The 13,849-nt window shown below is 38.8% G+C and overlaps 1 protein-coding gene across 2 annotated transcripts in view; it reads right to left on the bottom strand.

Moving 5' to 3' along the window:
* Positions 1-13,849, bottom strand: part of LOC149309501 (vacuolar protein sorting-associated protein 41 homolog) — a 121,454-nt gene that overhangs the window by 74,389 nt on the left and 33,216 nt on the right. For both annotated transcript variants that reach the window (XM_089532575.1, XM_089532576.1), the window contains one exon: positions 12,740-12,817. In XM_089532575.1, the coding sequence (XP_089388701.1) occupies positions 12,740-12,817 (78 nt within the window). The remainder of the gene's footprint in view (positions 1-12,739; positions 12,818-13,849) is intronic.

Genomic DNA, 13,849 nt, shown 5'->3' with positions numbered 1-13,849 from the left:
CCAGTCATTAGAATAAGTACTGTACTTTCACAGCAGCCCTTTGGTTCTATTCACAGCCGCAGTTTACCCTTTAAAAACACTGTGACTTTGGCTTTGTACATATATATTGTTCAAAATTTCATTTATTTTGGATTTATGTTCTTTGTTACACTAACTGTTTAGGTAGATTCTGTTATATTTTTGTTATATATGTAATGGTATTAGCTTTGGCTATGTTTCATGTATGTTTCCTTACTGAGTGTAAGTTTTATTCAGTTCAACACATATTCCTATTTGTTTGTTATTCATATAGATTATAACCATCATCTTTATTATGATCTTAAATAGATTCATCTATGATTTTGTGATGGTCTTTTGTGTTTTATCCAATTCTTGTATAATATAAACAGTATTAAAAAGCCAATATATCTGAGAAAAATTCCAATCCAAATGTAGGAAGATAAAATGGAATTTTTAAAAAGTATTTTGAAACCATAGATTTTTGAAGTTAAAGAAGTTTAGTGATTAAAAGTAACACAAGAGCAAATAAAACGTCCTTTAAGGACTGGCCATCCAAAAAAAAAAAATACTGTATATACTCAACTATAAGTTGACCTCATGTATAAATCGAAGGCAAGTTTTGGGACCAAAATTATGGATTTTGTTATGACCTGTGGATAAGTTGAGGGTAAAATTTAGGGGCATAGAGCAAGGGATCTAAACGATGAAGCAAAGCCAAACAATGTTAAAGATCTTACAAAATCCCCGCAGACATAACTCTTTGTGCTTACTCTTAAAACTGGACGGATGAGAGAGTAGAGGGGGTCAGATTATAATCTTGCTTTTCACCAGGGGATGGTTCCTTCTTTTCAATAAGAGTTAAGATACAATGGTCTGTTACAGACTGCCAAAATAAAGCTGCTTCGGGTCTCTTTGGAGGTATGCTGTTTAAATGATGCATGGGTCCTAAGAATCCGGAAGCTGCACCAAAGCTGCACTCGAGTGCTTAGGAATGGAGTGTGGCTTTGGCGCGACCTCCGGACTCTTAGAACCCATGCATCATTTAAACAGCATACCTCCGAAGCAGCTTTATTTTGGCAGTCTGTAACAGGCCAATATTTATATTGACCCATGAATAAGTCAAGTCATGTTTTTTGGGGTCAGTTTTTGACCTAAATTTCTAGTCTTATACATGAGTATGTAAGTGACCAATAGAACAGGTGGGCTGCTCACTGATGAGGCAACATATCAGAATAAACCATTTCAAAAATATTAACTGCAGTACCCTACGGTGATATTTAAATGTCTATTAATTTACACATTTACATTGAAAGAGGACATCAAACTCTTACAAATACTACATGTATTTTAGGTTCAATAAAACCCATGTGAGCAAAGTGCAGCCTGAAAGCCACACGTGGCCTCCAAGCACTTTTATACAGCCTTCTATCACCCTGACATCCCCAATTATTTCACTAGAAAAAGGCTCATCATTTTCTAGAAACAATCATGGAAATGTTGTTATTTTTGTCTCACAGAGGTATTTTAAGTTGGGGTGAAGCCGTTCCTCAAAACCAGTTGTTGTCAGCCTAAAACAAACATGGGGGGTATACATTAAAGAAAGAAGAAGAAACATTGCCTTTCTGTTTCTAGACTCTCTGTGTTGTGAAGACACACCCAACTAAAGGTGGTGGCAGGTTTGGGTGTGCAACGCCGGTACCCTGGTGAGATCAAACTCTTTACCCAAAGAAGGCTCTGAAGCTGAATGTAAAGTTTAAAAAGGGGGGAAATTTAATTTAAAGGAGAAAATAAAGAGTTTTCTCCTCCCCAGCTCTAAACAAAAGGTACTTTACAGTTGCAGCAATCTTCAGGTTGTCATCTTTCTGGGTCTGATGGTTTGCTCTCCTAACTCAATGGAGCTGGTGCAGGGTCTTTCAGCTCCTGAACTCCTTTATTTTCTTGCTGATGGTAACAAATTTGGCTGAGTTGGTAACTAATTTGGCTGAGGTGTAAGAAATGCCCTTTCCGGCTGTCTGGGCCTGCTTGCCACCAAAAGACAGCTCTCTGCTTGCTCTCAGCAAAAGACTGCTCCCCCACTAAAAACCTCTAGCTACAGCAGAGCAAGCTGGGAAAGGGCAAACCAAACCTGGAAATAATGCAGGGGAATCCTACAGCTCCTCCCACAAACTAATACAATGACTTTTCTACACTAAAATAATCTATGGCCTGAACCAACATGAAATAAAATGCAGGGGGAAGTCAATCAGTCCTGGCAGGACATCACACTGTGTGTTGTCAATTTTTCCATGCGAACTATATCCCAAAGCCTAATATTATGGGGATTTTATAGTCCTTCCAAAATCTGGCTACAAACCATCCTACTTGCAAAGCATAGCTAGCCAATTCAGTTTTTATTCAATGGAATCATTTTCTTTAAGCCACAAAAAAATTCAACTAAACTAATCTGTGGAGTTACTGGTTGATCTCAAATTTTACAAATTTATTCACAAACTAAGCCCAAATTTTGATTAGTAGCAGAGCATAACTGCCACATTTGAAGGTTTGTACCTGTTTCTTGTTTACATCTCTTAACAGTGTGGGGGTCATTATTTGGCTATTAATGAAACTTGCAATCGTTTTACTAACTACAATGATGTTTACCATCTTCTAACTATACACTGCAATCTCTGGAAAAAAATATTTTATTTGGATAAATCCTGCAGGTTTTAGGGTAATAGGTTCTGTATGTTAGAATATCTTGGTTTCTACATTTATTTATTTTTTTAATAGTTTTTCCTGATTTATTTCCCTTATGTCCTGGTGTGTCTTATTTTTTAATTTGTGTTTTGGGGGATTTAAAGTAAATAAAAGTTAGGGGGCACATCAAAATTCACGTCCATGGCGTGTGCACCATTCACAACAAAATGGTTAAAAAGTGCATTTGTTTCACAGAATGCACCCCCCTCAGTTCCATTGTGAAGAGGGTGATATTCTGTGACAGCTCATGTTAAAATAAAATGGTTTTAAAGGTGCCACAAAACACATGCTTTTGCCCCTTCTGTTTTATACTGAAACAGACTGCCTAATGATTATAATTATAATGATTATAATTACGAACCCCTTGTAGACTTATAGTTTAATAATATACTGTACTTTTTTATTTTCTGTATCTTATTTCACTCTTATATGTCCATCATACCCATATAATTGTGCATATCTAATTATCTCTCTGAGACTTTAATATTTTACTCCAAGAATCTGAAGAAGCAGTTTATCATTCACAAAAATGAATGCTAACACAGTATAAACTGTTTAGTATTAAAGGTGCTCAAGATTTGTTATACGGTTATATGGTTAAGATAGATACTGAAGGCATTGTCTCCTAACAGCCTCCTAACAGCCCCTGGAGAAGATGTCATAAACATTCTTCTAGCTAATACACATAAGGCTTTTTAAAAACATGAATATGCATTTCCTATCTCCTTGAAACTTTCTCTCTTTTGCACTGAATTCATCTGAGCTTATGACCTGGGGATTACTGACCTCAAATTGCTCATAGTTGGCCCTCTGTATCCACGGATTCTGCATCCACAGATTCTACCATCCACAGTTTTAATATATACAGTCTGCTCTCTCCTTATGCGGGGGATCCGTTCTGGAACTCCTCCCACGTAAGGGAAAAAACGTGGATGCTCAAACCCCATGGGGCTCGTCCCCACGGCGGCACGCAGTGGTGCACCATGGGCACACGCACCATTGTTTTTTTCGACACACAGTGCCACTCCTTTCAACACAGCTTCCCGTATAAGCTGGAAGCCGCGTAACATGCATCTGGGTATGATGCGGGCACACTGTATATATTAATATTACAAAAAACAAACCTTGATTTTGTCATTTTATATAAGAGACATCATTTTACTAAACCATTGTATATAATGCGAATTAAGCATCAACAGATTTTGGTATTCATGAGGGGTCCTGGAACCAAACCTTAGTGGATACCAAGGGCCCACTGTATTCTGAAAGTATCCATATTCAATATCCTCTGGACATGTGAATATGAGTGCAATACAGTGATCTTGGTATCTGCTGAGGTTTGGTTCCAGGAGCACTGCTGGATGCCAAAATCCATGAAAGCTCAAGTCCTGTCCTATACAATGGTGTAGTAAAATGGTGAGAGACATTGGTGTAGTGATTTGAACAGTGGACTACAACTCTGGAGATCAGGTTTTGTTTCCTGCTTGGCCAGGGATATCCATTGGGTGACCATAGGTGATTCACACACTTTCAGCCCCCAAAAACCCTGTGATAGGTTCATCTTAGGGTCACCATAAGTCACCGTAAATCAGAAACAACTTGAAAGCACACATCAACAATAACAACAACAGCAAAAACGTAAAATGGTGTTCCTTATTTTTTTTTAAAAAAATAGGGCAAAATCAAGGTTCGCCATTGGTTTTTTTAAAATATATATATATATATTTTCAAGCCATGAGTGGTGGAATCCATGAATGTAAAATCATGGATACAGAGTATTGACTGTGTATGAAGCAGCTCCCTTCTACCATCCACAATACACATAAACCATGGGAAATCCAGGGGTATAGTCTCCAGTAGTGCAGGTTCCATAGACATGAGAACACATTTCTGGAACCTGACAATCTTAGCCAAATGCCGTTTATCTTTTTAGCTTTTAGATACTTGAAAAATATGTGTCAAAAATAAAAGGATTCATTATAGAGATTTCAATGGATCTTAATTGCAGCTAACACAGTGTCACTATCCAGTATATACTTTTAGATTATTTTTAATCGCATGTAAACACTCCACCCTGTGGTTTGGTTGGCATTTCATGGCTTTGTCTTCTTCGCTACCAGCAGTGACAACTGAAATGATGCAGTTCAAGTAATAAACAGAAAAATTTACGCAGCCTGTCAAAATATGTGAAATGCTGAAGACTAGCGCATATGAAAGTCCAATCCAAAGTAAAATCTTTCTTCACTAAATCAATACAAGAAGGCTTTCTTGTTTTGTGAAGGAAAAAACCTGAAGCATTATTTTGCCAACAGCAATTAGCCAGGTTCTTTATTCTCCACAGTAATAGCATGGAAAGGGGTCATTAAAATGCTTTGCCTTTCTGTCAAATGTAAAACTGTATCATTCACAAAGCTTGTCACACAACAAATCAGCAGGGGTGGCCAAAAAGTTATAACAAAGGGGATACTGAATACTGGGTGAAATGGGGGCAATCTATGACAGTGGGTGAAGGGACGGTTTTAAAAGGCCTTTTGAAGTGTGACATACTTAACAGATAATCCCATCATGGAAATATGAAGTTCACAGCACCTTGAGTAGTGTCTATAGCATGAAATTCTAACTTGTTGAAGAACCAGGGCAGGACACACATCTTAAACAGACAACAAGACTTTGGCCTTTTTCTCCACGTGTCTTTAAAAAAGGAATTCGGTGAGTTTCTGGAGGTGAGGGTCTATCCTCAACTATAAAAAGAGTTTGAAAAACCTGCCTTAAAAAAAGTACAGCATTCCTGCTACTTGTGTTTAAAATGTAGATCACTGCCATTAATTGTTACAGTGTCTAAAAAAGCTCAGTGTAGATAAAAGAACAGCATAAAAAATGAATAATTCCTATTACAATACTTTTAATAAAAATAAAAATTCTTTAAAAGTAATTATGGCGCGTTACAGACCACCCAAAACGGGTGGCCTCGCGCCACTGCCGGTTGCTGCGTCTGGGAACTGCAGCAGCCAAACTGCACGGTTCCCGGGCGCAGCAAGAAAGAAGCGCCGAAATTTACTCTTTCTTTAGAAAAAAGGAATTCAGTCCTAGCTGTTAACTGCAATAGGAAAAACTACCACAGACATAAATGACATACTTCAGAGAGCAGAGCAGAAATCACCAGAGTGACTTTTGTTTCAAAGCTGTACATGTATTATTCTGTTTCAGTTTTTTTAAAATGTAATAATAGTCTTGTGGAGTTATTAAGATTAACAGGTTTACATTAGCATGAGTGTTCAAGCATTACGATCTACTTCCTCGGATGCATGGAGTACAATATTTGAGCCTACATGTACATGCACAGTTATATGGTGGTGGTGCTGGTAGTAAGATCAGAGCAAAATAAGATACAGGAAAAGGCAGGCTCCAAGTAGGCACCTCTCCCTAAATATATTGGCGGAGGTGGGGGTGGGGGGTCAGTACCTGCACAAATCATCAGTTTGGAACTTTCTTGAACTGAAGATTTTACTTGTAACTCCATCCCCTTAATGAGGATGTCCTAGCTACCTTATTTTCAGCCCATGACCACACAACTAAGTGCTAGCACAAGATAAAAGCTAGTACAAGATGAATGAACAGCACAATGTGTTGCCATGGAGCAAATGAGGAAGTTATATGAAAACAAGGATGACCAGTCAAACAACATCAGTTTTAGATAAGGAGTCTGAGTTTCTTTATCATGATGTCTGCGCCACATATCTGGGTGCTAAACAGCAAGGGAAAGCATAGTAGGACCACACTGAAGGCAGCACAGCTCCGCCAGTGTTACATCTACTCTAGAAAGACCATCAACATGACAAAGGTTGAGTGGCCGTGGCTGTCTTCATGCCACAGCCTTACAAATATCTGGTACAGCCACATCCCTTAGAAGAGAAAGCAGCCCTAGCCCTAGCAGATAACTCCAAAAAGGCACTGAATGAGGAGGAGGCTAAGGCGTTGAGATAGGCATCACTATCCATTTTATAGAACTCTGAGATGATAGAGGTTGACTTTTCTTCAGTCCACAACTGTAGACAAAACAGTCCCTGAATGTTCTAAAGAGGTAGTATGATGAACATTTAAAACATCAAAGCTCTTCAGAATTCAACAGCACACAACAGCCATTCCAAGTACTTGGACTGAACTTGAGCAGAATTAGGTAAGACTATTTCTGAGGAGAGCTTGAAGGTTAATACCACTTTGGACTAGAAAGTAATATCTGGTTAGAACATCACTCTGCCCCTGTGCCAAGGGCATAAGGCTGATCCGTTTTCAGAGCATATGCACCCTATGATGATTGCCATTTTCAGGGAGACAAGACATGGCCATTTTCAGGGAGAAACAAGATATTATCTCATAAGAAACACAGAGGTACTGGAAACCAGAGCTGCCTGGGCCAACTAGGGGCAGCTCGCCTCTTCAGATTTTGGCCACCACCATTGTCAGCAGATGAAATGCGGAGGCCATTTCAAGGAATGATCAAGTCCAGGAATGGAAAAAGGCAACCCTAAACTGACCATCTATCTTCCCATCTCACTGCAGTACCTATGTAGCTTTTGCATTACATGAGATGAAGAAAGTCTACATGCTGTGTTCTCTGGCACAGAAAAAATTGAATCCTGGAAGGCAGGGCTGACCATCCTATTCATGGATTCTTGTGCTCTACCTGCATAATGTATGTACTACATACACAACAGTACAAAATAACTCAGGCTAAAGACATGGTAAAACAGTTTGTTGTGTACTACATACACCATAATACAAAATAACCCATGCCAAAGACACTAGTATCAGAGATCCTTGACTGAGTGTCTCCTTGCTTGTACACAAACAAACTGCTTTACTGTACCTTGCAAAAGTACAGGTAGCACATGGCAAGCCTTGGTAATTGCTTAAAACTTCAATACATCAATCTGCAGACAGTGCTCCATCAATCAGCCTTGAATACAAACCCTTTCTTGAATGTCGAACTCATGGTAGTTCATTCTGTTGAAGGCAGAGTCTTTTTTAGAAGAAAAAGGATAGTTGATTTCCATTCTTGCTGGTCAGAAACATCTAGCTAACTTTAATCAGAAACAGGGTGCTGGACTATATGGACTTTGGGGCCAATACAGTGAGGTTCCTTTTACATTCTTAAATACTAAAACTTTAATAGGGCTAAGTGCCACAAAAAGAAACTACCTCTGGCTTTTGAAGGTTGCAAAAAGGCAACCTGACTAGTTCAACTTTTTCTGCCATTCTGATTAAACAAATTTTTTCTTATTCACAAAGCCATCAAATATTTAAATATAAAGGTCTCCATCTTGAAGGACTAAAGAAACACATGTTTAAAAATTCTGCTGCAAAAGGGGTGGTTCTTAAATATTTCATGCTATTTTTGTTAATTCCCACATTTGCAAAAAGCATTAGATGAGGCAATGGCTAAAAAAAATCAATTTCTTTGTACCCAAAGAATGTTTTCAAACATTAGATATTTAAATTTGTTTTCCACATTCATGCATCACCACTAAACCATTAAATATTAAAAATCAGACCCTGCTTATAAAGCCGTTTACATTTTCTTCTTTCTAGGCAAAGTGCAAGACTTTGTTGGCACAAGCCATGTCTTGTTACTGTACTTGTTCTAAATATGTATTTATTAAAACACCTGGCAACAGGGCATGAATTGTCTGCCCTCTGAAAGCATTTTTGATTTGTTACTTAGCTAAATGTGTTTGTACAGCTCTTATATCTACAGCTCTTTAATCTACAAGGATGTCAGCTAAGGCAATAATTATATTAATAAATTGTAGACAGTCTTTGAGGAAAAGAGAAGATGAAGAGGCATTTGGAATTAATATGCTGTAAATCGCTTCTGCATCCTCCTTTGTCAGTGGAGTTAGCAGGCTTTTCTTCTCCATTGCCTTTAAGTCATAATTTTCAACTCATTTGACACATTTCATCTCACTCAAACCACTGAACCTAAATACAAGAGAACACCAGTTTGTCAAATGCTCAAGATCCAACACATATCAGTTTATCTTAAGCAGGTGTCACTGACAAAGAAGTACCCATGTTGGGGAGCAAAAAAGGAAAAGGAAGTCTATCTTGAATAGTAACCATGGGGTCAGCAGTTGTCACAGATGAAACAACATTTCCCCAAGTTCCTACTCTCAATTCAGATGTGCTTATTATATGTTTCCTTTCATTTCAGGCTGAAACTTCAGCCTAGACTCTGTTGCTGAATAGAAATAAAGTTGGCCATGGCTTGAAAATATTCAAAAAATATGAATTCCAAAAAGCAAACCTTTATTTTGTCAATTTATATAAGGACCACTATTTTACTATGCCATTGCATTTAATGGGACCTGAGCATCCATGGATTTTGCAGGGGGTCCTGAAACCAAAGGCCAGTGGATACCAAAAGGCTCACTGTATAACATGTTGGTTATTCATCTCTCTCCCTATTTTTGCCTCCCAAAAGACTCTAAAACAAACATAACTAAACAGACACCTTTTTGTATAGTTAATAATACTTATTCAGAACACTGGTGATAAAAATCTGCACAGATTTATCACGGCAGGACCCACTGTACCTCACAGTATCTTTGGATATTCAAAAAAGGAAAGGGTGCGGGACGAAGATGAATTGTTCAACGCTTGCTATTTAGTGGGCTTCTTCACATTGCCATGGAAGTGGCAAGTGCAGCTTGTCAAGTTCTGTTTTGGACAATATGGGAAAAACAGGGACACAAAGGAAGCACAAGATTTCTTGGGCCATCCAAAAGCACTATGTTTTATGCTTTAGAACATAAAATTAAGAGTCACGCTGTTTTATTCAATGCAGTAATGTACTCTCTCTTCTTCTTGTGTTCTATGCAAAAGGCATAGGATCTCTATTACTGGGGTGATATATTCTTAATACATATCAGTTAACTACTTTGGCTCATCAGAATTATGTTAAGAACTAGATGCTGTGGATCACAGTAACAGAGAGGGTATTTCAGATTGCCTTTTCATTACATAGATAGTTGACCCAGTAGTAGGTGAAGGAAGGCATGGGCCAAATCTGTGAAGTACAGATTTTACTTGTATAGAGTTCCTATGTTCATCCCTGCCATTTCTAGATAAAGACTCCCGGATAGCAAGGCTAAGGGAAATCTCTACCTGCAGTCAGAAAAGGACTACTGTCAAACTAAATGGACCATACTGGGCTAGACCAGCCAATGATAGGTACTTCAGGTTTCTCATGGTAATGCATATATCATAAAAACAGTTAATAAAGAAATACCTACCACTATAAACAAGTGCCTGTGGAGTTTTGGATTAGGATACATGTGACCAAAAATGAGAAACAGAACAAAAATTACTGCTTTCTATAAAGGGGAGGTGGCTCAAACAGAGGGAATCACCACCAAGATAGATGTAATCATTTTGTTGACCTTATGAGCTCCAGTCCAATGTTTCTGATACACAAGCAAGTTCTCTGATATGAACACATTTTCAAGGGCTCCCACACAAATAGAAAACAAAGACTGGGGCAGCCTCCCATGTTTGCACAGCAGCCTCATGGAATTCATCTCACACATGGGACACACATACATAAAATGACTGGAATATTACCAAAACTACTTTCATTACTTTCAGGTAAGGTCACTGTCAATCGAAATGCAAGCCTATAAAGCTTGTTCTACCACTGGGTTTGTGGGGGCAACAATTGTGTAATTAGACTTTTTAAAAAAATAACCTCTCACCTTACACATGAAAGATTGCTTTGTCAGCAGCAGAACACATGTCCTGTTTTGCAAGCACAACACCTTGTGAGGGATATTTTGACAAATGCTGACAATGGTCTCAGAAAACTTTGCCTACCAGTACTTGTAACAATGTTGTGCGTACAGTGTGTGTGTGTGTGTGTGTGTGTGTGTGTGTGTGTGTGTGTGTATATATATATATATATATATTCTTCAGCAATGATAGCATATACCCTTCTTATGTGTAAAATGTGTATTTTATACTCCTGAATATGACTTTACATAAATTCTGTGTTGTACCTCTTCTCTAGGATTCCAGAAAGCTACAATAGGATTTTTAAAATTCTCTTCTCCTTCAATCAATACAGTCCCTTAAGAGACCATGCTTCAGGATATTCACATAAAATATTAGCTTTATATATTTGCAGTAGATAAAGTGAAGTAGCATGGCAATCAATCAATTTTCAATTACTTTTGGCATCTCAATATGATAGAACACACATTAACTATCAACAATAGTCAAGCTAACAAGCTGTTTCAGGCCCTATATGTCACAGGTTATGTATATGAACCTTTTTAATTATGGTCAGACTAATTGTCATTTTCTCTTTTTGCAAACAGGTCTACATTCTGTTCAATAAGCAACACCAAGTGATGCTACCAGTCGTTTAGAATGTCTTTCTTGAGTTCCTTATACTTAGCGCTTATTGTTCAATATAGTCATGCTGCATTTCAGATATAACTTAAAGCTCTACTTATGCAACTATAAACCCAGATCAAAACACTGTTAAGAGGTCTATGAAGTTCTTAATATATAGGGCCTACCTACAATGTAAGTTTCGGCTAACTGATAAAAAGGACATCACTACCACTCACCTAATGCAGAACTGCCAATCTAAACACAACAACCCCATCTTACCAGGGAAGCTTCAAAGTGGTGAAAATAATGAATTTTACTAACAAAACCTGTCCTTAAAACAACACTCTGACTGTCCTTTAGTTGTTCACCTGAATAATTTACTCTTCAAAATGTAATATATTCACCTAAATTGTTTTTCTGTTTCCTTCCCAAATTAACTCATGATAGATTTAATGAACACCCAGCTGGAAGATTACAGGAAACTGTATGACAAATCTCTTTAAATGGCTGCCATGTCATAAAAAGAGGCAAATATGCTGGCAAGAAGAAATCCTCTCCACCATTAAATTACAGAGTGTGCTTTTTTGGAACTACCAGACACTTCAGAAACATATTCATTTGCCCATACAAATATGTATCTTTAGTGACAATGGGGTCCTCAAAGGAAAGGACAGAGTAATAATGAAAATCATCAGTATTAATGCTGGCTTAGTTTAAATAAAAGAGTTATATGCTTCAGTAATTCTAGTACACTTGGCCCTTCACAATCACAGGGGTGCAAGACCCCCGTGAGTGGAGGAAATAACAATTAATTCCCAGCCCCCCGCATGGAAGCAAGTTAAAGGGATATGTTGGTGGAGGAAGAGGATCAGGCCCACACTCTCCTCTTTTCCCCCTGCTCTCCCATCCCTTTAACTGGCTCCCTGCTCCTTTCCTGGGCGGGTGAGTGCCTGCCATGCTCAGGCACCATCCGCCTGGGAAAGAGGAGGGGGGGATGGATTCATCCCTCCAAACCCCTTTCCCAGGAGGACGGCTGCCTGCCTTGCCCAGGCATCCAGCTGCCCAGGAAAAGGGCTGGGAGGGGGAATGGATCCATCCCTCCAAGTCCCTTTCCTAGAGTGATGGATGCCTGCTTGGCCAGGCACCAATCTGCCTGGGAAAAGGGCTGGGAGGGGGAGGGATCCCGGGCATATGAGTGCCTAGCCAGGCAGGCAGCCGTCCACCTGGGAAAGAGGCTTGGAGGGATGGATACTCCCTTCCAGCCCCTTTCCCAGGTGGATTGGTGCCTGGGGTAGGAAGCAATTAGACCGGTAAAGGGGTGGGGTTGGTGCACGCACCCTTCTTTGTCTCCCCCCCCCCCCCGTGAGGGAAAGCACAGGAGGAAGGAAGAGGAGGAGTGCACATGCACAGTGACATTGATCTCATGAATAATAAAAAACCGCAACGTCAAAGCCACAAATATGGAGGGCCAAATGTATTATGATGAGTACAACTCATAGCTGGTAGTAGAAGAATTGCCAGCTGAGGGGCACAGAATATCATAACTATGATATTGATTCCAAAGAAATATTTAAGGCTACAGCTATCTCTTTAAAAAGTAGGTTGTACTTACAATGTCAAACTTTTGGGTGATGTTTCCCTGGACATCAAGTAAATAAACCTTGCCATAATGTGTTCCAAGTGCCAAAAACTGTAGGAAAAAAGAAGAGGAGAAGGAAATCATCCAGTGATTTTAAAAAATACATTCTGACATGAGTTGCACAGTAGACATGTATAACAGCAGTACACAAATGATGCAGAAGTCCTTGAAACATTTATTATTAAGGAGCCCTGGTGGTGTAGTGGTTAAATGCTGGTACTGCAATCACAACGTTGTAAGATTGATCCTGGAGGCCTTCAAGGTCCACTCAGCCTTCCATCCTTTCGTAGATCAGTAAAATGAGTACCCAACTTGTTGGGGGCAATTGGCTAACACATTGTAAACTGCTTAGGGAGTTCTAATTCACTGATAAGCAGTATAGAAATGTACTCGCTATTGCTACTTGTTATTGTAGTGATAGTTCATCTCAGCTGCCAAAAATAAGTCACAAGACAGCTCCCTGCTTTTCAAATTTATCAACAAGAAATGGTGCAATGGACCTCAGCTCTTACTGCTTCACAGATTATGGCAGCAAACCCCAAATGCAATTGAAAACAGGGTATATAATTTATTTATTTATTTAAACACCAAAACTAATATAAATCTAGTCACATACTTGAGAATAAAACTGTAAAATTAAGGAACACACACACAATTGGCTAACACATTGTAAACTGCTAAGGGAGTGTTAGTTCACTGATAAGCAGTATAGAAATGTACTTGCTACTTGCTATTGTGATGATAGTTCATCTCAGCTGCCAAAGTAAGTCACAAGACAGTTCCCTGCTTTCCAAATCTATCAACAAGAAATGGTGCCATGGACTTCGGTTCTTACTGCTTCACCGATTATGGCAGCAAACTCCAAATGCAACTGAAAACAGGTCTATAAATCTAGTCACATGCCTAAGAATAAAACTGTAAAATTAAGGAACACACACACACTGTACAAACTATTAATTCACTAAGGGTATTTATACACAACTAGTCCCAATATCTACTTTTTTTACTATGCTGACCTTCAGCGTGACAAAATAGCAAACTGGTGGAGACTAAACTTAGAAGAAGGAGGAGTGAAGATAGGAG

Source organism: Sceloporus occidentalis, unplaced genomic scaffold (genome assembly GCF_023333645.1).
Source record: "Sceloporus occidentalis isolate IW3139 unplaced genomic scaffold, rSceOcc1.0.p SCAF_7, whole genome shotgun sequence".
Classification (NCBI taxonomy): Eukaryota; Metazoa; Chordata; class Lepidosauria; order Squamata; family Phrynosomatidae; genus Sceloporus; species Sceloporus occidentalis.
The sequence above is the reverse complement of the archived record's forward strand: the minus strand, read 5'-3'. Positions and strand labels throughout refer to the sequence as shown.